The 27,546-nt window shown below is 46.8% G+C and overlaps 1 protein-coding gene across 12 annotated transcripts in view; it reads right to left on the bottom strand.

The window, feature by feature from the left end:
- Positions 1-2,533: 2,533 nt before the first annotated feature.
- Positions 2,534-27,546, bottom strand: part of ANO10 (anoctamin 10) — a 325,599-nt gene continuing 300,586 nt past the window's right edge. For all 12 annotated transcript variants that reach the window (XM_034956236.3, XM_055109754.2, XM_055109751.2 and 9 more), the window contains one exon: positions 2,534-3,155. In XM_034956236.3, the coding sequence (XP_034812127.1) occupies positions 3,087-3,155 (69 nt within the window). In that variant the 3' untranslated portion in view covers positions 2,534-3,086. The remainder of the gene's footprint in view (positions 3,156-27,546) is intronic.

A 27,546-nucleotide genomic window follows, 5' to 3' on the forward strand; every position in this document is an offset into this window, starting at 1 on the left:
CTTGAGGGAGGCAGGTTAGGGATGCATGCGACAGTCATGACCTCCCTGGCCACTTTCGAGGTGAGGCAGGAGCGCTCGGGCAGGGCTGTCTGCGCAGATACCGCAGGAGCCGCGGGGCACCTAGAGCCCGTCTGAGCAACTTGCAGGGGCGGGGGGCTCCCTGGGAACCCTTCTCCGAGGCCGCAGGCTGAACGGGCTTGCGCGTGAGAACGGGGCCTGGGCTTAACTCACTGGGGCCTCCCCTGGGTGGCCGAGGTTCTTTTCCCACGCCCTGCCCGACAGCTGCTCTCCAGCTGTCCTCCTTGGAAGCTGTCCGGTGCCGGGAGAGCTCTGGGCCTGGGGTCCAAATACCTGGGTTCAGTCTCCTGTGGTTCCCCGGCGTGGGCCTCCCTCCTCTAAGCCATGAGGAGTTTGGACCCGGGTTCTGAAGCCTTTCCTACCTGCCCCTGTCCGTCCCTCAGGGGCCGCTGCAGTCTCAGCCTCCTGACTCTTGGCTGCTCTGCCTCTGGGCACTTTTCTTGGCCGGGCGCGGGGCTGGTACCTCTGGTGTCCACATCTGCTCACGCGAGCAGGTGCCTCCCAGCTCTTGGAAGCCATGGAGGAAGGCGGGCTGGAACCGTCGGGCGGGGGGCGGGGGGCGGGGGGAGTTCACCCTCTGGAGTCCTCAGGGGTGTCGGGGGAACTGGGTGGTCAAAGTGGGGAGGTTCTCTTGGGTAGGGTCACCAGGGGCCCCTAAGGCAGCACCGCCAGGGAGGGTGGGCCCGCAAGAGGCTCGTGGGGGGCATGGTGGGGTTGGATCTGAGGCTGAGGTGAGGCCAGCAACAAGAGAACAGTGGGCGAGCCAGTGGCCAGAAGGGCTGGGGGATGAAGTGAGGTGCAGGGAAGGGGGCCCCCCAGGGTTCCAGGCGGGGACCGTGACCGCAGGGAATGGCTGTGTGAGGCCAGGGTGTGGGTGGGACGGCATCGGCCTAGATGTCTTCCTCAGTCCAACTTAGATACGAGGGAGCTATAGAATGTGGAGCAGCAGACACGCTGTTCCTCTACCCCTACTCTTCCAACTATGCCATTGAGTCCTGAGCACCTGCAGCGTGCCAGATGGCACCCACGACAGGCCGGGGGATACAGAAGAGGAACTCGCCACAGCTCCAGCCAGCTAGAGCCTAGCAAACCGCGGCAACCTCCCCGTCCTGCCAATATCCCTTTTGACACAACCCAATTGGTTCCACATCCACCCTCCCCCGTGGCCTTGTGCCTGAGGTCTGGCCCCATTGGAGGGTCCCGTTCTCCCCTGTGCAGTGACTGGCTAAGGCTTAGTTAAGTGGTGTAGTTGTGCCCAATCAGACGCTGAGGAAGGGCAGATGGGCGGCTTCTGGGAAGGGCACAGTCACAGTGCTGGGAGGAGGCTACCTGGCTCCGCGGCACTGCAGGTGGCACGTGATTTGGTGGCTTCACGTTCCGGGAATCCAGGACCCACTGGTTCACAACCAATTGCATTCATGCGACTGACTCCCAAAGCCGGGCTCTGGGGGATAGGGGGACACTAAGAGCTGGTGCCAAGAGCGCCATTTCAACCCTCTCCTTTCCCAGCAAACAGGCGCCCAGGCTGAAATGGAGTAAAGATCCTGGGTCTCAAGACTCAGGCCTATATTGGTGGCTGCCATTCACTGACATTTCCAAACATGAGCCTGTTCTAGAAACTGTCCGTCAAACACTGAACAACCGCCGAATAACAAGGCCCTGGAGTGGCTCATCCCATGTAAGGGCAGGGACAAAGCTCACTGACACGTGTCCACTCTGTAAAACAGAATGGGCTCACGGGACCAACACAAACACCCATGAAGGGGCAGACAGGGAGAGTCGGGACCTCCAAAGACAAGTGGTGCTTGAATTGGCTTGAGGAGGCTGTCCCATCTCTGAGGTAGAGGAGGGATCAAGATGCCCGACACCTGAGGTGAGGGAAACAGGCCTCTGCCAACCAGGAAGCATGGCGGCCCCACCCCGCTCTTCACCTTCTCACCTTCTCCGGGTGGGCCAGGGCATCTGCTGCTGTCCGAGTGGAGGTGCCCACGGGTCTGTAGTGTCTTGGCTACAGCAGGATGGCCAGCGCTGGTGGGAAGGGCTGTATACGTGGGCAGCACTGGCCTACATGGCATTCTTGTGCCTGTGAATGCAGGGCAGTCCATGGACACAGCTAGGGAGGTGGGCAGCACCACTGGGCAAGGAGGGCCCTTTTCTCTGCAAGCCCAAGCCCAGGCCAGGGCACCAGGAGTGGCTGCTGGCCCTTGGCTTGGCACCATGGGTACACCCTGCATGTGAAAGCAGCCCTAGTGTCCCTGTAGGTGGGCACCACCAGCAGCAGTTCTCAAAAATGGCCCAGCCTTCAGCTACAAGCTTTGGTGCCTGGCCTCCAGCCAAGCCCCTCACCCTGGGCTCCTGATCTCACCGCTCCACCTTCAGTGACCTCACCAAGTGCTTCAGAAAAGGGAAGCCCATTGCGGTACCTATGTAGGCAGAAGGAGTCAGAGAGGTTGCCTTTAATAGCTCAGTTACTATTGTTTATGTTGATAAAGGGTCTGTTAACGTATTGCAAAAGAGAACCAGGAAAGAGGTCCAGTGTGGGAAGCACTGCCTTACTGTACCCCGCTCACTCTCAACTGAGGCTCCTGTGATGAGCACAGTGGGCACACACCCCATCCCCAACCTGTCCATGGGTCCCTGGGCCATGGTGGGGTTGGGAGTGACACTGCTATGAGGGGAACGTGGAGAGCTGGTGGCTCACTCATGGTGAGAGGCTCAAGGGCGGCAGTGGCTCTGCAGCAAAGTTGGCAGCTGGAGCAGCGTGTGGGGCCCAGGAAGGAACTGGGAAGGAGCAGACAGGGTGGGGCTGGGGGAACTGCCAAGGATCCCGAGCCAAGCCACTGCGAAACTGAAAAGGGTGCTTGCCACATGGGAGCCACTTCATTTGGCTAAGCATTGGGTCTGGGTTTAGGAGCCACGATGCTGCCCCGGGTACCCCCCCTGCCACTGTGGCAGGTGTGGCACAGACACAGGCCTCTGCCAACAGGGCAGCTGGGCACGCTGGGCACTCAGGTTGCCTTCTCCTTCCCGCTTTCCGTTGGTTCCTCCTTCAGGTTCTCGGTCACGAGCTTCATTTGCTGTTAAGAGAAAACAGGACACCAGGTGAGCCACAGAAGCCTAAGTAGTGGCCGAGGCCTCTGCTCTCTGTGGAAGCCTGGCCAGTGGCTTTGACCCCAGGGAAGTGGTGACTCTGATGCTGCCTGCAGCTTCCTGCAAGTCCCTGGGTCTGACTCTGAGGAGATGGGAGACAGTTGGTGTGGTGGAAATGCAATGTCGCACTGTGTGAGCCCAGACCAGCAGGGATTTTAAGGACACTGAAATGAGAAGCAGCTGGCGTCTCCTCCTCCCTGGATGGCCAGGATGAGGGGAATAGGCGGACAGGGCCTGAGACAGGACGGGGCACAGGCTTGGGACCAAGTGCTTGCTTTGCCCCTGTGCTTTGAGCGACCCTGGCAGTTTGACCTCGCTGAGCCGGAGTTTCCAAATCTGCAGTGAGAGCAATAGTGCCTATTTTGCAGGGTGGCTGCAAGTATTGTTGTCCATGAAGTCCCTGGCACAGAACAGATGCCCCAAATCATCAGATGTTTCTCACCAGCCTTTTGTCCCTAGTACAGCCACAGGACTTACACTCACCCCTCCGCCCCCATCCTCACTGGGAGCAACCCATGAAGTCTCTGTGAGGGTGACGTCAAGATAGAGGTGCCCTCCTCGAGGGCAGGATGGGAGACTTCCAGGGAGGTGTCAGAAGGGAGAGCCTGTTCCCACAAGTCAGGCAGCGGCGTAGGGGACAGTTCTGCTGCTCCTACCTTCCCCTACCCCAGCCCTGAAGCTCCCAGTCACTTCGGTTTTATGGCTAGAAAACACCACTACAGCTCTGCCCTATTCGTTGAATAAATGAATAACTATAATACTGTGGAAGTTGGCTTCAAACAGATTTTTGGTAACAGTGATTCACCTATGGAAAAACAAAACTCTGAGCGCAAACATGGCTGGTACCCCCAGTACCTGGCTACTCATCTTGAGAGCCCCAAGTGCCACACAGGGCTGGAAGCAATACCATGCTCCCTGTGGCTTTCAGTGGGAGAAGCCCTTTTCACAGACTGTCAATCAAAAGTCCTTGTCTGCTGCTTTAATTTACCCTCCTAAGGATCCTTTAGATCTGCAGTACCTCAGGAAGGTGCTCTCAACTCCTGACCATTCTCATGTTTTCTGAGCCTGGCCTGTCTCCCACAGGGCGGCTCATGATGGCTCCTGGAAGCTGAGCCCTCTGCATTTGGCTTGGGGAGGGGACTGGCTGGCCCTTTCTTATCCAGGTCTAAGCAGGGCTTAGGAGATGGCTTTTGATGAGAAAGGGGGGCTATGGAGAGTCAAGGTGACCAGTTTACCTGTGGTGGGGGTAAGAGGGTTCTTTCTGCAGGGGCCACAGCATTTCAGTAGGCCTGGAGTAGGGGGTAGACACACAAGTTAACACTGGCCCAGGGACATGCCCTGTCCAAATGACCCACCGCTGCAAGATTTCTATAACCTTCATCCTGCCAGGGGGATAGAGATGGTTTAATAGTTCACAAACCTAGAAAGGCTGAACTGCTAGGCACTGTAAAAGTCTCCCCAGAGTTTTTTGCATCTGCTACCTCTTCCATTACTAACATTTCAGGTCTTCCCACAAGCCCATGTGTTAACTACAGATATTAAATATCACCATAAATAAAAACTGTAATATTTCAGCCCAGGTTCACTGCAGACTCTTCTAGCTGTTATCATTTAATACTTGTAAGACTTTTAAAATGTCTTTTTTTTTTTTTTTTCAAGAGCCAGGGTCTCACTTTGTTGCCCAGGCTGGAGTGCAGAGGCGTGATCACACTGCAACCTCGAACTCCTGGGCTCAAGGGATCCTCCTGCCTCAATTTCCCAAGTAGCTGGGACTACGGGCATGAGCCACTGTGTGCGGTAAATTTAACTAAACTAAAACAATAATGAAGACAGAACATTCCCCAGCTTGTCACGGAATCTTGCAGCCACATTTCCCTGGCATTCCACATGGGGAAGAAAATCAAAATGGGAGCATCTGAGGCTCCTTTCAAGGCATGGTGGCTGGAAGCCCCATGAGGTCAGGCACAGAAGCATCCAGCAGCTCTCTGGGAGGGGCCCCCTGCTCCACAGTAGCCAGGGTGGATGGGCCTTCTCCTCCAAATGACCAAACCCAATGTGACTTTTGTCTCACTTCCTGGGGCTGCTTCTGGGGTGCCCCCCACTTGTCCTTATAACTGATGTGCCCATGAGGGGCTTCTTCAGGGCCACAGCCCCTTCTCTCAGGCCCAGGGTTGGGGGCTTCACCCAAGTTCAGGGAAGGAACTCGGAACCCACTTGGCTGGGTTCCTCCCACCTGCAGTGCCTGCCTTGCTCAGGGCAGCACCTAAGAGCCTGAGGATGTCCATGAGGTCACAAGGTCATCTGCACTGAACTGCACTACTGGTGGCAAAGGTAGAAAGAATGGCCAGGGACCCTACAGTCCTCCCTTGCCTCAGGCCAGGCAGGAGCCATTTGCACATTTCTGCTCTTTCCTTCACCTGTCCTGGAGCAAGGCTTCTTTTAAAGCCATGAATGACCAAGCCTCACTGGAGTGTTCTGTGATCCCCAAGTTGGGCCACGGCCATGGGATGTCTCAAGGCCAGCTTGGCAGCCAGGGGAACAGGAGGGGACAGGAAGGCTGTGCTCCCAGGGCCTCCACAGGGCAGTGGCAGACCAGGTGGTTTCCTTCCAAGGGCACTCTCCCTCCCAGGGCCATGGTATGGAGGGGGGCTCAGCTCAACTCCCTGGGTTGCCTGTGCCCACAATCCCTAGCTGGAAGACCCTAAGCCAATGGCAGAACCAGAAATTAAAACCTGCAGCTAAAGTCCAAAGAAAAACCCAAGCGATTTGGAGGAAATGAGCTGCAACAACCCGCTTTCCTGAGACAAGTTAAGTTGTCATGAAATCAGTGGCTGACATTCACACCTTTTCTGTGTAAATGGGGCAGGCCTCTACCTCCCTTGGCTGCAAATGGAGTCAGAGCCACAGATACTCATTACCGGCTGGCTGGCCCTAAGATGGCTTCTCTTAGGTAAACCAATTGCTATCTACCACTCATGAGTCTGCAACCCTCAGTATGGGGGTCATGCGACGTACAACAGGAATATCCCATTTGTTTTCCAGGAGGGCTGTCCTCCTGGTGAAGAGGAGGCTGAGCCCTAACCACAGCCCTGGCCCGAGAGCACTTCCCACACCCTCCCTGATGGGGAAGTGGTGAGCACTGGCAGAAGTGATGTCAGGATCACAGAATTTATGATTAGGAAGGAACCTTGAAGAACAGTCAGTCTCATGGCCACTTAAGAATCCTGAGACCTGGTTAAATGCAGGCCCTGCAGTGCACCCCAGACTCTCTGAATTTTTAACGAGCCTTCGAGTTTTTCCACTGGCCACCCCAGGCTTGCAAGTCTCTGATTTGTTGTCTGTCACCTTTCACAAATAAGCGAGCTGGGGCCAGGAGGGGTGAAACAGATTTCTCCCAGGCCATACTGCAGGCTCTGGCTGAGTGGGCTGGGACGGTGCCTAGGCACCAGGCTGCCTCTGGCAGCTCAGTTCTTTGGCTTCTTCTCCTTAACAAACCTGGCTGGAGGGTGGGTGGGGTGGGAGGGAGCAACAATATCCCCTTAAAAAAAACCTGGCTTCTTTGGGGATCCTTAAATTAAAATCTTCATAAAAATATAAGCAAGATAATAGAGCTGACGACTTCTCCAAAAAAGTATCAAAATGGAGACAGAATGGAATTTTCCTCTAACTTGTGACTCATTAAAACACCCATGCTCCAAATTATTCTTTAAAAAGCACTGACTAATTTTTTGCATCATTATTAGTAATGATTATAATAGGAACCTAATCATTAAGTGTGTTGGCCAAATGCACAGCTTGACCTGAGGAAGACTGTGTGACCGGATCCCCTTGTCTCTGTGGAGAAGTACAGAAATACTTTCTGAGAATTGCAATGCTTCCCACAGACCTGGAATGGCCATGGTGGACTCCATAGACTTGTGATAACCACGGTGGACACCATGGACCTCAAATGGCCCCTTCTCCCTCCCAGCCTTGTAGCAGAGACTCCTTCTGGCTGAGCCCACAATAAACTTTAGGATCCTTCTATTCATAGCATTCAGGGAATCACTACCATTTGATTACATCTCCTGCTCAATTTGAAATCTACTAGCAACTACTCCATTACCCCTTCTCACTCCTGCCCCCCCTCCCAAACCAAGACCTACAGAAGGAATCTGTCTGGGGAGCCCTTGGCTGAAGGATAGAAAATCCCATGCGTCATCAGTTACTGTTCACTAGTGGCCTCACCGTCCATGTCCTCTGAGTGCAGGGTGCAGTGGCTGGGATACAGCCAGGCTGCTGGCCACATAGGGTGTCTAGGAATGGAGTTCTCAGGCCACTTCAGCCCAGCAGCAGCACCTGGTTCCCCCGAGCCACCCCAGCCTTGGGTGTGCAGGCCTGAGATGGAGCATCATGATCACCCATTCCTACTCCCCCACCCAAAGTCTGATTTAATGCACCTAAGTGTGGCCTGGGCACAGGGACTTTTCAAAGCTCCCCAACTGATTCTAACATGCAGCTGAGGTAGAGAGCCACTGCCTGAAACGAAGCCACCCTCCAAGTCTCCCTGAGAAGGGGAATGGCGGGGAAGAAGGGAGGATCAACTTCAAGCCTCCTCCACTCAAGCTGTGCACACACCCCTTATTCACACCTTGCAACCACAAGCAAGGGCTTCTCTACAGGTGTCACTGACATGGCCCTGGGGACTCACAAGGCTAGGCAGCTTATTGAGGACATGCAGCTAGAGTCAGGGCAAAAATCAAGCAACAGCCTGATAATTCAGACAAAAAAGGAGAGTGGGGCTTCTGAAGCACCTATTTTCACAGACTTTTTATTTGTTTTCTCTATTGAAAAGTTTACCTCAGTGTTCTGAAAATATCATAATATAATGATTAAAAAGTCCAAGCCTGTCTGGGCTTGGTGGTGCCATAAGGCTCTAAACAGCCACGACAGCAGTGAGTAGAGGGGCAGGAAGGCGCTTGCAGCAGCCTGTCAGGCGGTCCTGGAGGGAGTTACATCCACCTCTCCCTCTGATTGTTGCTTCATTTTAACACTTGACAAAATGTAAAAATGTAAGACTTGCAGGCAACCACAAGTGCCAGTGCTCCAGCTCCCACCTCCCACCCCAGCCAGCCTTTCTCCCAGTCATCCCCATCTCAGGAAGCAGTGCCACCACCAGCCAGCATCTCAGACCACGGAACTTCGGCCATCTCTGCGGATGCCTGCTCCCCCGGCCCAGCCCCTCTACCTGTCACACACGCGCTGCTCCTGCCTCCCTCCTCAAGGCTGTGCCCCTGCCTGCACTGAGACGGCACCCCAGACCATCCCACTCTTGTCTCAAGGCAGCCCAAGCAGGGTTTTAAACGGGGGGCTGTAGTATGCCACTCCAAGGTCCCTACCACGCTGGGGACTACAGTTCACCCCTTCTTGTCTCTCATCCTTGTCCCCTGCTGCCCCGCAATCCAACCTTGGTTCTGCTCCAGCCACCAGCTCCCTCCACCCAGGCTTGCCTGCCCTGCCTGAGCTTTGCTGGCAACTCCTTTCTGCCACTCAGTCCTCAGCCTGTCTCCTCCTCATCCCTCTATTTCCTCCTCCCCCATCACCATCCCATCCCTCTATTTCAATTGCTGCACTCCTCGCATTACCATCTGGTTTATTCATTGTTTGCAGATTTTTTTTCTGTCTTAAATGTTCTATCCTACCTGGTATGTGGTCTCCAGAGAGCAGGGCCATGACTAGACCCCAGGACCTATGACAGTGCCTGGCACTGAGTTGGTGCTCCATGAATACTGTGGAAGAGGGACCAGCTTGCAGCCTGCAGTAGCAGCCAGAGAAATTCTAATTTAGCCAGTAACCTCAGTGTAATTCCGATGAACTTGTGAAGCCTCTTTTTTTCATGCGTATGAAAGAGAAAAGCCTCCTTTCTCATGTAACACATATTCAAGTTCTTGAAGTCAGCATCACTCTCTGGCCCACAAATTGGCCAATCCCATGTATGGGATCACAGAAAACACACCAGTAGGATGGGCTTTATGTCAGAAGCACCGGGTTTCAGGGTTCCCAGCAGCTACCTGCCCTGGTAACAATGCAGATTTGGGTCCCAGCCTAAGGTTTTGACTCAGAAGCTGGGTGAGGGGTGGGTGGCAGAAATCATGGCTAGCAAGCTCAAGCTGGGTGAGGGTCAGGGGTGGAGTGACGGGGGAGTGTGACAGAAATCATGATTAGCAAGCTCAGATGTGGCTCTGGTGAAGCGGAAGGTGGTCTGCAGTTACAGCTGTGTGGGAGGAGCACGGTGCCAAATTATCAGCTTGGTCCCAGCTAGAAACAAAGACTCCGCCAAGAAAATCAAATCCCCATTCCAGAAAGGCTCCCGCTCACACAACAGGAGACATGTGAGGGAGTCTATGACACAGGCCATTAACTGCATGAGCTAACCATGGGGTGGGTGGATGTCAGTTCAAAAAGGGGAAACAAAGGTGTAATGTCTGTTTCTCAAATGATCTTTTGAGCCCTGCTTTCTCTGCACATCTGGGTTTCAGAGCAAAATTTCCCAAAACAGAAGTTAAAGGACTTTGAAAGGAGATATTTTGAGACTGCAAATTACTTCTCATGGAGAGTGAGGTGCCTATAGAAGCCAGAGGCTGGCTTTCCAGCCATCCCCAGGCACACACTCATTCTGACGCTTCTGGAACAGGAAGCTAGTCATGTCTGATTAACTACAGCCACCTCCCCAATCTGGGAGTTGGAATCCTCACATACCAACCAACGCTACAGGCCATGAGGTTCCACAGGTGGCCAGAAAGAGCTGGATGCTAACACAAAATGACCAAGCAAAACTGACCCACCTCCCTGGGTCTGGGAAATGTCGTCAGAGGCAGCAAGCCCTCATCAGGGCTGCTCATCGCCTCTGTCCTTTCATGTTCTATCAGTGGACACTGATATTTTCTCCAAGTTATGCATACCCCAAATATACACGAAATCACCTAGTAACTAAACCAAGAGATCCTTCTGCAGAACCCCCAGGCTTCAGCGTGGAGTGGACGCACCCATCTAGATGGTTCCTCCAGGCTGTGGGGCTCAGGTCCATGGGTCTGGGCATCAGTCCTATGCTTCCTAGGGTTCCCTGTGCTAGGTTCATGCCAATCTTGGCTACTTAACTCCCCATTTCCTGCATTTCTAATTGCTCTTGTACAGCAAAACCTCTTTTTAACCTCCTTTGTTGATATAACTTTTAATGTCTGTTATATTACCTGTGTGTAATTTAAATTCATAGTGACCAACACTTACATCACATTGCACGCCAGGCACTGTTCTAAACGCTATGCACATTTGATTTACTCCTCATAACCACCCTATGAGAGACATACCATTATGATTTTAAAGAAAAAACAGAGGCACATAAAGGTTGAGAAACTTGCACCAGGTTATAGCAGGTTTGAGCCCAGGCCGTCTGGCTCCAGAGCTGGCTCCTAACCTACAGGCTGCCCTGCCCCTACCCTGATGTTGGATCTAGACGTTTCATTTTTGTACTATAATAATATCACCCAACTATCCACTGGGGTCACCTGTGCTTTGAGATTCAGATTCAACTGGATCACACTTCTAATCCATGAGATCTTGCGAGTATCTCTGAATTATTGGTGTGGATCCAATTTTGTCTTGTCACACCTGGCTCAGATTTTCTGCTTCTGCTAAATCTCTGAAACCATGGCAGCCTGGCTCCAGATACACCAGGTTAACCCTATCTTGATCTGTATGCACACATTTTAGCAAGATATTAAAGAGTGCTTAAAACTTTAAGAACTGGCCGGGCGCGGTGGCTCACGCCTGTAATCCCAGCACTTTGGGAGGCCGAGGTGGGCACATGACTTGAAGTCAGGAGTTCAAGACCAGCCTAGCCAACATAGTGAAACTCCGTCTCTACTAAAAATACAAAAATTAGCTGGGCGTGGTGGCAGGCACCTGTAATCCCAGTTACTCAGGAGGCTGAGGCAGGAGAACCACATGAACCCGGGAGGCGGAGGGTGCAGTGAGCCGAGATTGCGCCACTACACTCCAGCCTGGGTGACAGAGTGAAACTCTGTCTCAAAAAAAAAAAAAAAACAACAAAAAACTTTAAGAATCATTTTTTTGGGTGGGCGCAGTGGCTCATGCTGGTAATCCCAGCACTTTGGGAGGCCAAGGCAGGTGGATCACCTGAGGTCAGGAGTTTGAGACCAGCCTGGCCAACATGGTGAAACCCTGTCTCTACTAAAAATACAAAAAAAAATAGCCAGGCGTGGTGGCGGGCGCCTGTAATCCCAGCTACTCGGGAGGCTAGTGTAGGAGAATCGCTTGAACCCGAGAGGTGGAGGTGGCAGTGAGCCGAGAATGCACCATTGCACTCCAGCTTGGGTGACAAGAGGGAAACTCTGTCTCAGAAAAAAAGAATCAAGTTTTAAAAAATATCCAGAAGTCCTTGATGATTTTTTTTTTTTAAAGAAAGGCTTCCAAAGGGAACAAGAATAAGAAAATGTGGAAACCATAGTGAGACAGTTGGCAAAATCACAAACGCTCGAGCAGCTGAAACTCAGATGCGGAGACACTTCCTTTAAACACAAATGATTTAGACCAGGTCTCCTACTCTCCTAGCTAAAAGAGGCAGGTGAATCCTTGAAGTCACAACTTCCTCAGAATCCTCAGGCAGGACTCCCTGGACTCCAGAGCCAGAGAGAGCAACAGGACAGTTTATTCCCCCCTTGTCCATGGCAAGCCACAGGAGCCTGGGGGAGAAGGGTGTCTTCCTAGAACAGAAGCTCCTTCAGGGATGAATTTAATGCCATATAATATTTTTTGTTTGTTTATTTTTGTTTGTTTTTACAACTTTGTCATATTCAATATTTTTAATAAGTAAAAAATAGGCATGTGCTTTAAATATTATCCAACTTATTACCAACTGCACCCCATTAAAAGGTGTGACCTGGAGGAAAGAGAATGGAAGGAGCCCCTTGGTGGTTCATTGCTGTGTGTGCCCCAGATGTGTTCTGATGGCCTCTTGTCACCAACTGGCTGGTGATGGAGAGCTGCTGAAGAGCACCTCCAACAAAGAGCATGGCAAGAACCAGAAACCTCGATCTGCAAGGGACTGCAGTTTACTAAACACATAAAAGGGAGTAGAAACATTAATAAATTATTCAGGAACAAGAAAGGTTAAAATAAGCCATATCTCCTCCACTGGATGAAGAGAAAAAGCTAGTAACAGATGTTGCTTAAAAGGCTGAATTGAATGGACGGTTTTTTGAAACATCCTGATATGAGCATGGAGAACAGTGGGCTGGGGGTGTCCTGGGGACATCAACCAAGGGGACTAGAGCAGTGGCCTGAGGCTGAGACAGGGGCAGTATTTTGACACTTGTAAAGTAGAGGTATAATTATAAATCAAAAGAATCAAAGTCCCTAACATCAAAAGCAAACTATGACTAATCTTAAAGAAGTAATATAATTACATACGAAAGCTACAATTACTTCTGGAATGACCATCAACTATGTGTGTTATGGCAACATAGGTAAGAGGGCAACAAAGTGAGGAAGACATGGGAATGATGTTCCCAGATGGGAGGACCAAAAAGACAATGAAGGTGACACCAATTCTGAGAAAGGGGGAAATTTTCATATTTTTGCAAATAATAATGTAAAAATAACATGTAATCAGTTTGCCTCCAAATCACAGGGCAAAGAATGAAGTTTCTTTTTAAAATGACTTTGGCATGGCTCCTTTCTAGTTTCACTGTAACTAGATCTACAGGTGTGATGTTATTTTGCAAACAGAAATGCGAAGAGGAGATCTTCCACCCAGGTTCTGCTGTAATATGGCAGTGAGCTGTTTCAGATGCCAGCGAGGTCTACAATCTTCTTGTGTATTATCCTCAGCCCCATGATACTGACACATTCAGTGATGTTACTAGGACATTGTCCCAATTGTTCAGGTCATCTAGATGACCAAGAGCATCTGGTCTGGAGGAGACATTTCCTGGACAAGACTTACATAGCATGACTTATTTTTTAAAACAATATTTAAATTACTTTTTTTTTGAGACAGGGTTTCACTCTGTCACCTAGGCTGGAGTGGAGTGCAGTGGCACAATCACAGCTCACTGCAGCCTGGACCTTCCAGGATCAGGTGATCCTCCCACCTCAGCCTTCTGAGTAGCTGGGAGGCTGGAGTGTGCCACTACGCCCAGCTAATTTTTTGTATATTTTGCAGAGATGGGGTTTCACCATGTTGCCCAGGCTTGTCTTGAACTCCTGGTTCAAGTGATCTGCCTGCCTCGGCCTCCCAAAGCACTGGGATTACAGGTGTGAGCCCCCGCACAGGGCCCACAGCATCACTTCTTCAGGAAGGCTCTCCCTCCTCCTTGCCTGGGAGGAAGGGTGCCAAGTCCTTCAGGAATAACTACTTTCCGGTCTAGAAGCCCTTGGAGCCAAGGAGGGCGGCAGCATTGTTCTTTCACAAGCCAGAGAACCCCCTATGTTGTCATACAGGTCACCTGGGGCCCTTGGGAGATAAGACCCAGAGAGGTCTGTGACCATCCAAGGCCAAGATGACCATCTAGCCAGCCCTCATCTTTGATCTGAGGTTCCATGTTGATAGCTAGAGAGCCAGGGCTCAGGTTCAGGCCAGAAGAGGAGGCGTGGCCAGGCCAGTGGACACCAAGCACAAGTGGCTGTTCCAAAGAAACCCCGCAGGCTCCTTCAGTGAAAGCCATGGCTAGGTGACATTTACAGATCCAGGAGTTGAAGCCTTGACAGTTTGATTAGATCAAGGAATGACACAAAAGTTTAAAAGCCCAAAGAATAGGAATAAACACTCTAGAAATCAAAGAGTCTCTAAAAGGACCCTGAACTGGGGTGGCACAGTGGTGGCCATCTGAGAAAGATGCCTTGGTGATCAGAGGTAATCCAGTGTCCAGCCTCCCACTGGAGTCCCGACTCATGGAGTATGAGGGGACACAATTTCACTGTCGCATGAGAAAGAAACTCAGTTTAGAAAGTTAAAGGATGAAGTAAGAGCCTACTAAATGAAATGCAGGAGACAGTCCACTGCCCACATCAGTTTCAACACAACTTAGTAAATATTACTCTTAACTATAAAGGGAGAACAACCTTTAATCTAAGAAAACACTGCCAGTGGCCACAAGGAAAGTGAAAGTGGGATGAGTAGGAGCAGCTGCCAAAGGGTGAGCTCCTTCTCTGCCCAGAAAAGCTCTGCACCCACTTTCTGCACACCTAGGAAGGTAAAGGAGGCACCCAGGCATCAAAGGACCCCTGGTGGCGGCAGAGGGGATTGGTTCCATTCTTCAGAAACACTAAGGCCATCACCAAGGTGAAAACAGATCCTTATGAAATGCAGCCACAACTGCAGACCGCAGAGAAAGTATAAATGTTTCCCATCACCTTTACAATCTTTCCCAGGGCAGTTTTCCCCACATCTGAACACTGTATGGCCCTTTGATAAATGCAAATATCTATATCTTCTATAATGTCATTTAAAATTTCAATATTACTATTATGAGTAAAACAAAATTGATAATTACAACATTATGATTTTTAAAACTCTATATCCCCTCACTGTACAAGAGATTACCATGTACCCTTCCCCCCAGAGCAGGGCCCTGTTCCTGGCCAGTTGAGAAGGGCTACCCCTGGGTGATGATGGCTGTGAGTCGTCAGAATTGCAGGCACTAGGCACCCCTTCTATAGAGCCTGGGTAAAGCTGGAGCCAGGGATGGTTGACTTGACTATGCTTGATTTTTGTGTAGGAACAACACAGTAAGTGTTAGGCAGGGATTCTAGCCTTTATTCACTTGACATCATTTTCCCTCAGAAAAGTTAATTTTTACTCATTCCCACCTAGAAACCTCAACAAGCAGGATTAATTACTGCTTCTCCCCAACACCTTTCATTTCACTTTAATTTTCCATTACCTATATCCCTTCCTGAGTGGCAGTCCCTGTAACCAACACTGATCACTAAATACAGGTTGATGAAAACATCATTGAACATTCCTCACTGCTATGCTACAGGATCCTGAGCACACACGGCAGCCAGTCAATATTTTCACAAATCTAGAACTCAAGTGACACAATGCTGTCCCAGTTGGTGACAAAAGGCCATCAAAACACATCTTGGGACACATACAGCACTGAACTACCAACGGACTGTCTTTCTTTTTCCTCCAGGTTACATATTTTAATCGGGTACTGTTAGTAATAAATTGGATAATATTTAAAGCATATGTCTTTTTTTATTAAAAATATTGAATGTGCTTTTGCAATTGGAGAACTTAGAAGAAGTGAGGAGTGAGCCCTGAACCTGAAAATGGCAAATAGAAGGAAGGACTAACTTGCAGCTTCCACTCAGGCAAACAGAGCAGTGTGTGGAGGCCCACATCGTGAACTTTTGCTCCAAGAACTACTGCAGGAACATACCAGGAAAGCCAAGAGAATCCAGACCCTTTAAAGGAGATGGACTGCCTCCAGGCTCTGTGGGACAGCCAGGAACTGTGAGTCTGCTTGCTTTCTCGGCTGGGAGGCATATAGCCTAGAGAAAGTTCTCAGCCCTGGAAATAAACTCAGCGCTGTTGTGGGGGCACGGTGGGAGGGAGACTGGCCTTTTGGGCTGTGGGCTGCATAGGAGCTGGGTGAGGGCTGTGGCTGCCAGCTTTCCCCAACTTCCCTGATGACCTGTGTGATACAGCAGAGGCAAGGTTGTTTAACACCCCCAAAAGATCACACTAGCTCACCAGCAATGGATCCAAACCAAGATCAAATCTCTGAATTGCCAGAAAAAGAATTCAGAAGGTTGACTATTAAGCCAATCAAGGAGGCACCAGAGAAAGGCGAAGTCCAACTTAAATAAATAAATAAAAAAATGATGCAGGATATGAATGGAAAAATCTCCAGTGAAATAGATAGCATAAATAAAAAACCATCACAACTTCTGGAAATTAAGGATGCACTTAGAGAACTGCAAAATGCACTGGAAGTCTCAGCAACAGAATCGAACCAACAGAAGACAGAATTTCAGAGCTCAAAGACAAGGCTTTCAAATTAACCCCATCTGACAAAGAAAAAGAATTTAAAAAAATTAACAAAGCCTCCGAGAAGTTTGGGATTATGTTAAACAACCAAACCTAAGAATAATTGGTGTTCTCAAGGAAGAAGAGAAATCTAAAAGTTTGGAAAACATATTTGAGGGAATAATTGAGGAAAACTTCTCCAGCATTGCTAGAAATCTAACATTCAAATACAAGAAGCTCAAAGAACACCTGGGAAATACAACACAAAAAGATTATCACTTAGGGACATAGTCATCAGGCTATCTAAGGTCAAGATGAAGGAAAGAATCTTAAGAGCTGGGAGGCAAATACATCAGGTAACCTACAAAGGAACCTATCAGATTAACAGCAGATTTCTCATCAGAAACCCTACAAGCTAGAAGGGATTGGGGTCCTATCTTTAGCCTCCTTAAACAAAACAATTGGCCAAGAATTTTGTGTCTACCGAAACTAAGCTTCATAAATGAAGGAAAGATACAGTCTTTTTCAGACAAACAAATGCTGAGAGAATTCGCCACTACCAAGCCAGCACTATAAAAACTGCTAAAAGGAGCTCTAAATCTTGAAACAAATCCTCAAAATACACCAAAATAGAACCTCCTTAAAGTATAAATCTCACAGGACCTATAAAACACCACCACAATGAAAAAAACAAGGCATTCAGGCAACAAATAGCATGTTGAATAGAATAGTACCTCACATCTCAATACTAACTGTATTAATCCGTTCTCACGCTGCTATGAAGAAGTGCCCAAGACTGGATAATTTACAAAGAAAAGAGGTTTAATTAACTCACATTTATGCATGGCTGGGGAGGCCTCAGGAAACATACAATCATGGCGGAAGGGGAAGCAAATACGTCCTTCTTCACATGGTGGCAGGAGAGAGAAGCGCCGAGCAAAGGGGTACAAGCCCCTTATAAAACCATCAGATCTCATGAGAACTCACCCGCCACCATGAGAAGAACAGCATGAGGGTAACCACCCCCATGATTAAAACAGCTCCCACTGGGCCCTCCCATGACACATGGGGATTATGGAAACTACAATTCAAGATGAGATCTGGGCCAGGACATGGTCAACCCATGTCACTAATGTTGAATGTAAATGGCCTAAATGCTTCACTTAAAAGATACAGAATGGCAGAAGGGAAAAGAATTCACCAACCAAGTATCTGCTGCTGCCTTCAGGAGACTCACCTGACACATAAGAACTCACATAAACTTAAGGTAAAGGGGTGGAAAAATATATTCCATGAAAATGGACACCAAAAGCAAGCAGGAGTAGCTAGTCTTATATCAGACAAAACAAACTTTAAAACAACAACAGTTAAAAAGGACAAACAGGGACATGATATAATGATAAAAGAAATAGTCCAACCAGAAAATATCACAATCTTAAATATATATGCACCTAACACTAGAGCTCCCAAATTTATAAAACAATTACTCCTAGACCTAAGAAATGAAATAGACAGCAACACAATAATAGTGGGGGACTTCAATACTCCACTGACAGCACTAGACAGGTCATTAAGACAGAAAGTCAACAAAGAAACAACAGACTTAAACTATACCCTAGAACAAATGGACTTAACAGATATTTACAGAACATTCTACTCACAACTGCAGAATATACATTCTACTCATAAGCACATGGAACATTCTCCAAGATAGACCATACAACGGGCCACAAAACAAGTCTCAACAAATATAAGAAAATCGAAATTATGGCAAGTACTCTCTCAGACCACAGTGGAATAAAACTGGAAATCAACTCCAAAAGAAACCCTTGAAACCCTGCAAATACATGGAAATTAAATAGCCTGCTCCCGAATGATCATTGGGGTCAACAATGAAATCAAGATGGAAATTAAAAAATTGTTTGAACTGAATAATAGTGACACGACCTATCAAAACCTCTGGGATACAGCAAAGGCAGTGCGGATACAGCAAAGGTGGTGCTAAGAAGAACGTTCATGGCATTAAATGCTTACGTCACAAAGTCTGAAAGAGCACAAATAGACAATCTAAGGTCACATCTCAAGGAGCTAGACAAACAAGAACAAACCAAACCCAAACCCAACAGAAGAAAAGAAATAACCAAGATCAGAGCAGAACTAAATGAAACAAACAAACAAAAACAATACAAAAGATAAATGAAACGAAAAGCTGGTTCTTTGAAAAGATAGACTAATGGATTAAGAAGAGAGAAGATCCAAATAAGCTTAATTAGAAACGAAACGGGAGATATTACAACCAATACCAAAGAAATACAAAAGATCATTCAGGCTACTATGAACACCTTTATGTGCATAAACTAGGAAACCTAGAGGAGACAGGTAAATTCCTGGAAATATACAACCCTCCTAGTTTAAATGAGGGAGAAATAGAAACTCTGAACAGACCAATAACAAGCAGTGAGATTGAAATGGTAATTAAAATGTTACCAACAAAAAAAAGAATCCAGGACTAGATGGATTCACAGCTGAATTCTATCAGACATTCAAAGAACTGGTAACAATCCTATTGACATTATTCCAAAAGATAGAGAAGGAGGGAATCCTCCCTAAATCATTCTATGAAGCCAGTATCATCCTAAGACCAAAACCAGGAAAGGACATAAAAAAAGAAAACTACAGACCAATATCCCTGATGAACATAGATGCAAAAATCCTCAACAAAATAGTAGCTAACGGAATACAACAGCATATCAAAAAGATAATCCATGGCCGGGTGCGGTGGCTCATGTCTGTAATCCCAGCACTTTGGGAGGCCAAGGCGGGCAGATCACAAGGTCAGGAGATCCAGACCATCCTGGCTAACATGGTGAAACACTGTCTCTACTAAAAATACAAAAAAATTAGCTGGGCGTGGTGGCAGGTGCCTGTAGTCCCAGCTACTTAGGAGGCTGACACAGGAGAATGGCGTGAACATGGGAGGCAGAGCTTGCAGTGAGCCGAGACTGTGCCACTGCACTCCAGCCTGGGCGACAGAGCGAGACTCTGTCTCAAAAAAAAAAAAAAAAAAAAAAAAGGATACTCCACCATGATCAAGTGGGTTCCATACCAGGGATGCAGGGATGGTTTAACATCTGCAAGTCAATAAATGTGATATACCACATAAACCAAATAAAAAACAAAAATCCCTGGTTTCATACCTGGGATGCAGGGATGATTTAACATTCACAAGTCAATAAATGTGATACACCACATAAACAGAATTAAAAACAAAAATCACATGATCATCTCAGTAGATGCAGAAAAAACATTTGACAAAATCCAGCGTCACTTTATTATTAAAACCCTCAGCAAAATCAGCATAGAAGGGACATACCCTAAGGTAATAAAAGCCATCCATGACAAACCACAGCCAACATTTTACTGAAAAGGGAAAAGTTGAAGGCATTCCCCCTGGAACAAGACAAGGATGCCCACTTTCACTATTTCTATTCAGCATAGTACTGGAAGTCCTAGCCAGAGCAATCAGACAAGAGAAAGAAAGAAAGGGCATCCAAATCGGTAAAGAGGAAATCAAACTGCTGCTGTTTGCTGATGACACAATCATATACCTAAAAAACCCTAAAAACTCATCCAAAAAGTTCCTAGAACTGGTACATGAATTTGGCAAAGTTTCCAGATACAAAATTAATGTACACAAATCAGTAGCCCTGCTATATACCAACAGCGACCAAGCTGAGAATCAAATCAAGAACTCAACTTCTTTTAAAATAGCTTCAAAAAAAAAAAAAAGAAAGAAAAGTAAAATACTTAGGAATATACCTAACCAAGGAGGTGAAAGACCTCTACAAGGAAAACTACAAAACACTGCTGAAAGAAATCACAGATGACACAAACAAATGGAAACACATCCCATGCTCATGGATAGGTAGAATCAATATTGTGAAAATGACCATACCACCAAAAGCAATCTACAAATTCAATGCAATTTCCATCAAAATAGTACCATCATTCTTCACAGAACTACAAAAAACAATCCTAAAATTCATATGGAATGAAAAAGGAGCCTGCATAGCCAAAGCAAGACTAAGCAAAAAGAACAAATCTTGAGGCATACATTACCCGACTTCAAACTATAAGGCCATCATCACCAAAACAGCATGGTACTGGCATAAAAACAAGCATATAGACCAATCAAATAGAACACAGAATCCAGAAATAAAGCCAAATACTTACAGTCCACTGATTTTCGACAAAGCAAACAAAAACAAAGTGGGGAAGGACACCTTATTCAACAAATGGTGGTCGGATAATTGGATAGCCACATGTAGAAGAATGAGACTGGATCTTCATCTCTCACTTTATACAAAAATCAACTCAAGATTAATCAAAGACTTAAATCTAAGACCTGAAACCATAAAGATTCTAGAAGATAACATCAGAAAAACCCTTCTAGACACTAGCTTAGGCAAAGACTTCATGACCAAGAACCCAAAAGCAAATGCAACAAAAATAAAGATAAATAGATGGGACTTAATTAAACTAAAAAGCTTCTGCACAGCAAAAGAAACAATCAGCAGAGTTAACAGACAACCCACAGAGTGGGAGAAAATCTTCATAATCTATATATACAACCAACAAAGGACTAATATCCAGAATCTACAAAGAACTCAAATCAGCAAGAAAAAAAACAATCCCATCAAAAAGTAGGCTAAGGACATGAACAGACAATTCTCAAAATAAGATATACAAATGGACAACAAGCATATGAAAAAATGCTCAACATCATTAATGATCAGGGAAATGCAAACCAAAACCACAATGCAATATCTCCTACAAGAATGGCCATAATCAAAAAATAAAAAGTAATAAATGTTGGCATGAATACAGTGAAAAGGGAATACTTTTACACTGTTGGTGGGAATGTAAACTAGTACAACCACTATAGAAAACAGTGTGGAGATTCCTTAAATAACTAAAAATAGATCCACCCCAATCCAGCAATCCCACTACTAGGTATCTCCCCAGAGGAAAAGAAATTATTATACGAAAAAGATACTTGTAAATGCATGTTTATAGCAGCACAATTTGCAACTGCATAAATATGGAACCAGCCCAAATGCCCATCAACCAACGAGTGGATAAAGAAAATGTGGTGTATACCATGGAATACTACTCAGCCATAAAAAGAAACGAAATAATGGCATCCGCAGCGACCTGGATGGAGCTGGAGACCACTGGAGACATTAAGTAAGGTAACTCAGGAATGGAAAACCAAACATCGTATGTCCTCACTCATAACTGGGAGCTAAACTATGAGGAGGCAAAGGTATAAGAATGACTTTGGGGACATGGGGTAAAGGATGGGGGGGAAGGATGGGAGGGGAGTGAGGGATAAAAGACTACACATTGGGTACAGTGTACAGTGCTCAGGTGATGGGTGCACTAAAATCTCAGTAATTACCACTAAAGAACTTATTTATGTAACCAAACACCACCTGTTCCCCCAAAACATATTGAAATAAAAAAAAATTAAATGTGACAAAGTTCTAAAACAAACAATACAACCAACCAAACAAAAATATTATACAACATTAAATTCATCCCCCAAGGAGCTTTTGTTCTAGGAAGACACCCTTCTCCCCCAGGCTCCTGTGGCTTGCCATGGACAAGGGGGGAATAAACTGTCCTGTTGCTCTCTCTGACTCTGGAGTCCAGGGAGTCCTGCCTGAGGATTCTGAGGAAGTTGTGATTTCAAGGATTCACCTGCCTCTTTTTAGCTAGGAGAGTAGGAGACCTGGTTTAAATCATTTTTGTTTGAAGGAAGTGCCTCTGCTTCTGGCTGATGGCCACTCCTCTCTTCCTGAAAGCAATCTGAGATAAAATACTTTAAAAAGAAGGAAGGAAAGAAGAAAGGAGGGAGAGGAGCAAGGAAGCAAAAGAGAAAGCAAGAAGGAAGGAAGAAGGAAGGGAAATAAAGAGGAAGAAAGGAGGAAAGGGGAAGGGAAAGGAAAGGGAAGGAAGGAAAGACATCTTGATAACTGAGGGAGTCTTGGCTTTGCATATGGAGCCAGCAACACCTGATCTGAGAAACTTAAATGTCCCCTCAAAATAGAGAAAAAGGGGACCTCACTGTGTGCTGGGTCTCTGCAGGTGGGCTCATTCTCATGCAAAGGTTTCTCTTCCTTGGTAGGAATTCAGGCTGCTCCATGGTGTCTGAGAAAACGGGCTTTTTGAAAGTTGTGTGTAGGTGTGTACAAGTAAGTGTGTGTGTGTGTGTGTGTGTCTCCAAATCAGCTATCTCTGGGAAGGAGGCAGGGAGAATGAGCAGGGGTCATGCCTGGGCTGCCCTGACAGCTCCTCAGTCCCAGCAACCCACATGCATCCCTGGACTCTACAGGTGGTCCTGCTGAGGGAAAGGGGGTTCAACCTGGAGAAAGCCACCTATGAGTAAGGGTGGGGCTTTCCTAGGGGCAGGACTGAAGCCTGGAATCTCCACTGGGAGGACAGAGGGCCAATCTCGAAATGGGAAAGAGAATTAGGAACTTGAGAGTGCCCTGATGTGGTTGTTTTCTTCACTGGACTCTAGGAACCGTCATACAGTCATATGTCCCTTAACGACGGGACACGTTCTGAGAACTGTATTGTCAGGCAATTTTGTTGCACTGTCAACATCACAGAGTGCACTTATATGGACCTAGGTGACACAGCATACTACACTCCTAGGCTGCATGGTGTAGCCCACTGCTGCTAGGCTGCGAATCTGCCCAGCACGTTACTGTACAGAACACTATAGGTGACTATAACCCCATGGGAAGTATCTGTGTATCTAAACATAGAAAAGTACAGTAATCATCATTGGGACCACCATCATATATGTGGTCCGTCATTGACCAAAACGTCGTCACACAGTGCGTGACTGCACTTGGTGTCCAGCTTTAAAGTCTCCCTTCTAGCTGTAATTGCCCCTTATCACTCCCATGTCTCCAGCCTCATCTTGGGGTGCTGGGCGGCAGGGAGAGCTTGAGGAGGGCAGGAGGGAGAGCACTGTCAGGTGGAGGTGATGGCTGAGATTTCTAGATCATGGTTTGTGGCAGAGGCCCTACACGCAGCTGGGAGCAGTCTATAGCTGGGGCTAAGTGAGGAGTAGACATGAGATTCCCCTTTCCATTTTTCCCCAGATATTCTAAAGAAAGGTCTGTGAAGAGAGACAGCAGCTTCTGGGGCTACGTGAGGCATCACTGAATACCATAAACACTGTGGTTCTCAGTGGAAGCCATTTCAGGATCAACAGAGGTGTCAACGGCTCACTTCCAAGTGGCTGGTACTAGGCACTGCCCCTTCTGTGGGGGAGCTCCCCTGCTGAGGGAGTTCACAGGTGGCAGGACAGCCCCTTTCCTCTGATGGTTTGGTGCACCTGCCCTAGCAGAAGTCCCCGAGTGGCTAAGTCCTGTGGTCCACCCTGTGCTGGGCTTGTACCCCCAGGGAGAGGCTTCCTGTGGAGATCTGAGACTTGGTTTACATATACTAAGGGGACATGTCTGTGTTTTTCCAATTTCTTTATTTTTTTCCTGACAATCCTAAATTGGATATTCACCTTTCTTAGAGGAATAGGTTATAATGGCACACACAAAGAAATACATGCAGGAAGGCTTTATCTGTGAAAAGTAAATTACTTTTTCACAAACATGTGCACTCTAGGTTTTTGAGAGCAAAGAAATGAAAGACCCTGGTGTGATCAGAACACAGGGCCTGGATGCAGAAATTGGGGCATTTGTGACTAACAACCCCTGTGTACAGCCTTGTCAAACCGCACCAGGTTCCTCCTGAGTGTGCAAGTGCTTCAGGAGAGAGCTGGCCTGTGGTGTGTGTGTCGGCATTGGTGGGCTGAGATAGGGTTTTGAGAACTGTAGTGATTATAGAGTTTCACTGGACTCAACCATGAACTCAGTCCCTGTTGGCAGCCAGCATTATGCACACACCCCAGCTGGCTATGAAGAGCGGCACTCCCAGGGTGACAGGCTGTGGCCCTGGGAGATGGCATGTGTGAATGCATGGCCTTATCCCTGTGTTCCTGACCACATTCCAAAGGCTCTTTTGTTTTCTTACCAAGATAATGGAAATATAACTGCAGCTAGTTTCTTACTCTCTATGCAATATCATAGGCTCACACTTTGATCACCTAATGGATATTAAAAAGTTCTGATTTTTCCTAGGCTCTGAGAAAACTAAGAAAAACTTTAAGTACATGGGTGAACTTGGAAGATGTTTTTGGTTCTTTAGGTAAGACCAATATTACCAAACTTAGATATGTTACTGAAAAAAACTAATGTTTATGAATTCACAAAGAGAATAAAGGCTAGAACCTAAAATGTTATGGTTCATTCTACACAGCACATTCAGAAGAGTATGCAAAATACTAAGAGAAGTAGTAAAACACATTTCACAAAATCACTATGGAAAGAAGCTAGTTCCAAATACTATCTTCATGCCAATTCCCCACTTCTACTCACTGCTTCTAAGTCTAAAGTTGCAGCTGTACTATATACTGAGAGCAGCAATGGCTTCTTTCTCTGTTCCCATCACACAAACCTTTTCAGAAACTGGAAAGTTCTATAAAGATGGCATCTAGCCCATGTTACTGGTACTCTTTGGAAGGGAGATCACAGTCACAGATTAGATTAAACTGTTAGCTAGCATGATCCTGCTTAAACCATACGGCTGCAGACAAATGAACAAAAGTTGTGAAATCTAGAGTGTTAGAACTCTTCCTCCTTGCTTTGCTTTTCAGAAACATGAGCTGATCCACCCAACAGGTGTTGAAGTAAATATGCCTTCAAATATTTAGTCCTTCATCTAACATTACTAGTGCTTTCTTATATGAAGCCAAGAACAGCAGAGAGCACAAGAGATAAGCTGTTTGCTAACAGGAAATCCCTTGGTAAAAGTTATAAAATATAGATGATTTTATCCTGCTACCCTGAAAGACCTCCAAGTCATTTTGTTAAAAGGACGTGAAATAAATGTTTTAGGAGCTCATGGTCAGCTTTCAGTGGGTGATTCTGTGTTACCTAACAAAGCCCACAGCTGATTCACAGTTAACTTGGATGGATCTAGGAGAAGAAAGCAAACCAATATTTCCGTAAGTCATTTCAGAGAAGTCAAACAAACAAGCTTGCACCAAATAAATAACCATGCAACTGTATTGGGTTGTGTTTATTTTATTGCCCTTTGAACCAAGCATTCCAGATAAGTATGTAGCAAAGCACATGGATAAATGCTCTTACTTATGTAAACCTGATTAAAAGGGCATGAAAACCAATGGAAAGGAAGATTAAGACATCCACAATGACTTAACAAAATAAGCTCAAGGATAAAAACTACCATTCTTATTTTCAAAAAGGAACTGGTATCAGTATCAAGACTTCCTCAGTGCCCTCGGAAAAGCCAGTCACTCCTATGCGTGTTCCGGGCTGGGAGGAAGTGATGGCTGACCACAGAGGAAAGCACGTACTAGACGGAAATGGAACAAAACAAAACAAAACAGCGGGTTGAGTCACAGCCTAAAGGCCTTGACTCAATGAGAGGACAACTCTTTCCAAACAAAACCTTCATCAGGTACAAATGTGCATCACCAACAGTCATACGCAAGAAAGGAACTCTGCCAACAGTTTTTAAAGTCCTGGCCTCCAGGGAAAGTTCTTCATTCTTAGGGAAGCAGGGTCTCACACGAACCCCACCTATGGTATTTAAAATGTGCTGAGGAATGTGCAGTCCCTGGGAGAGTGTGGGAGACACCCAAACTTCCAGCCACCAAACTGACACACCTGGACTGGACGTTGAGCCCACCACCTCTGGGTCTCCTCTCCCACTTCTCTACAGCTCCCTCCCCTCCTCCTTCCCCACTGCCCTTCTGGCTGGGAACCTTAGTGCAGAGCCACTGCACAGGCTGTGCAGGCAGCTCTGGGAAAATCACAGATGCCTCTCTTGGCTCTCACTCCCAACCTCTGTGCCCAGCACACTGAACAGTAGCAGGTTTTTTGTTTCAGGGTCCTCCCATTTGAGAGTTCTGTGGCTTTGCACAAACCCATGCATTCCTATCACTATTTGAAGGCACAGTTCATGTGCCACATCTTCTATGAAGCCTCCTTAGCCCGCCACAGGTGCTCCATTCTGTGGTCCCACTGGGCTGCACCCCATAAGCAGAGGACCCAGTGTGGGAGCTGACATGGCCCTGTTTGTTGGTCTCCCCATATCTGAGATGTGGCACAAAATTGGGGGTGAGCCAGAAGACTTATGGGGAGGACTTATGCACAGTAACCACAAACAGATCTTTGAGGGGTCTCTTCTGCCCTTGGCTTCAAAATTAGACTCAAAAGTGCAACTAGCAATTTCAGATGCTCTATGAAGACAACTTTATGAGTAGAATGAGTGTATTCTCACGCAGTGTGTTCCTAACCTTGCTGATCAGTAATCAGAACGGATCTAAGGATAAAAATAAGTTTCTCAGGTCCCACTTGCAATTCTCATTTAGTAGGTCTGGGGAGGAGTATAAGAATTTCTTTTTCAAAATTTTAACTTTGACATTATCTTACAGAAAAAATTATAAGCATAGTAAAAAGGAGTCCTGAATACCCTCACTCAGATTTCCCAATGGCTGACATTCACCCCATTTGCTTGATCACTCTCTCTGCAGCATGTTTTCTGAACTATCTGAGGGTAAGCTGCAGACATTATGCCCTTTTACAACCACTCATGTCAGCGTATATTTCTAAAACAAGGACTACAGGAGAATGTTCCCTAAATGATTTTGAAAGGTGAAGTGATAATCAGTTTCCTAGTTTATCAAACTTCTCAAACTGTATCAAAATGATAAAATTCAGAAAATATCAAAAACAGACGGGAAGTTCTAAAGTATTACTGCAGAACAATAAAGCTGCAACTGACTATTCTGAGGAAAAAAACATATAAGGATGAATGCATGAATTCTTTTGTTCATGAAACAAAAATTATTTCCATGAGTTGGAACAGAACACTACCATATAAGAAGTATTCAACTTTGCTGAATTTAGGGTTTATAGTAGGCAGCCTCTAAATGGCCCCAAGGATCCCTGTGCCTCCTGGGATTCACTCCTTTGTGGAATCCCCTACTCTTCAGTGTGGATTGCACCTAGTGACTCATTTCTAACCAACAGAATACAGTAAAAGTGACAGGCTCTCTTCTGAGTTTACAGAGGCTATGGTTTCCATCTTGGGTGCACCTTCGCTCATTTGCTAGCTGTGAT

This window comes from Pan paniscus, chromosome 2 (assembly GCF_029289425.2).
Source record: "Pan paniscus chromosome 2, NHGRI_mPanPan1-v2.0_pri, whole genome shotgun sequence".
Classification (NCBI taxonomy): Eukaryota; Metazoa; Chordata; class Mammalia; order Primates; family Hominidae; genus Pan; species Pan paniscus.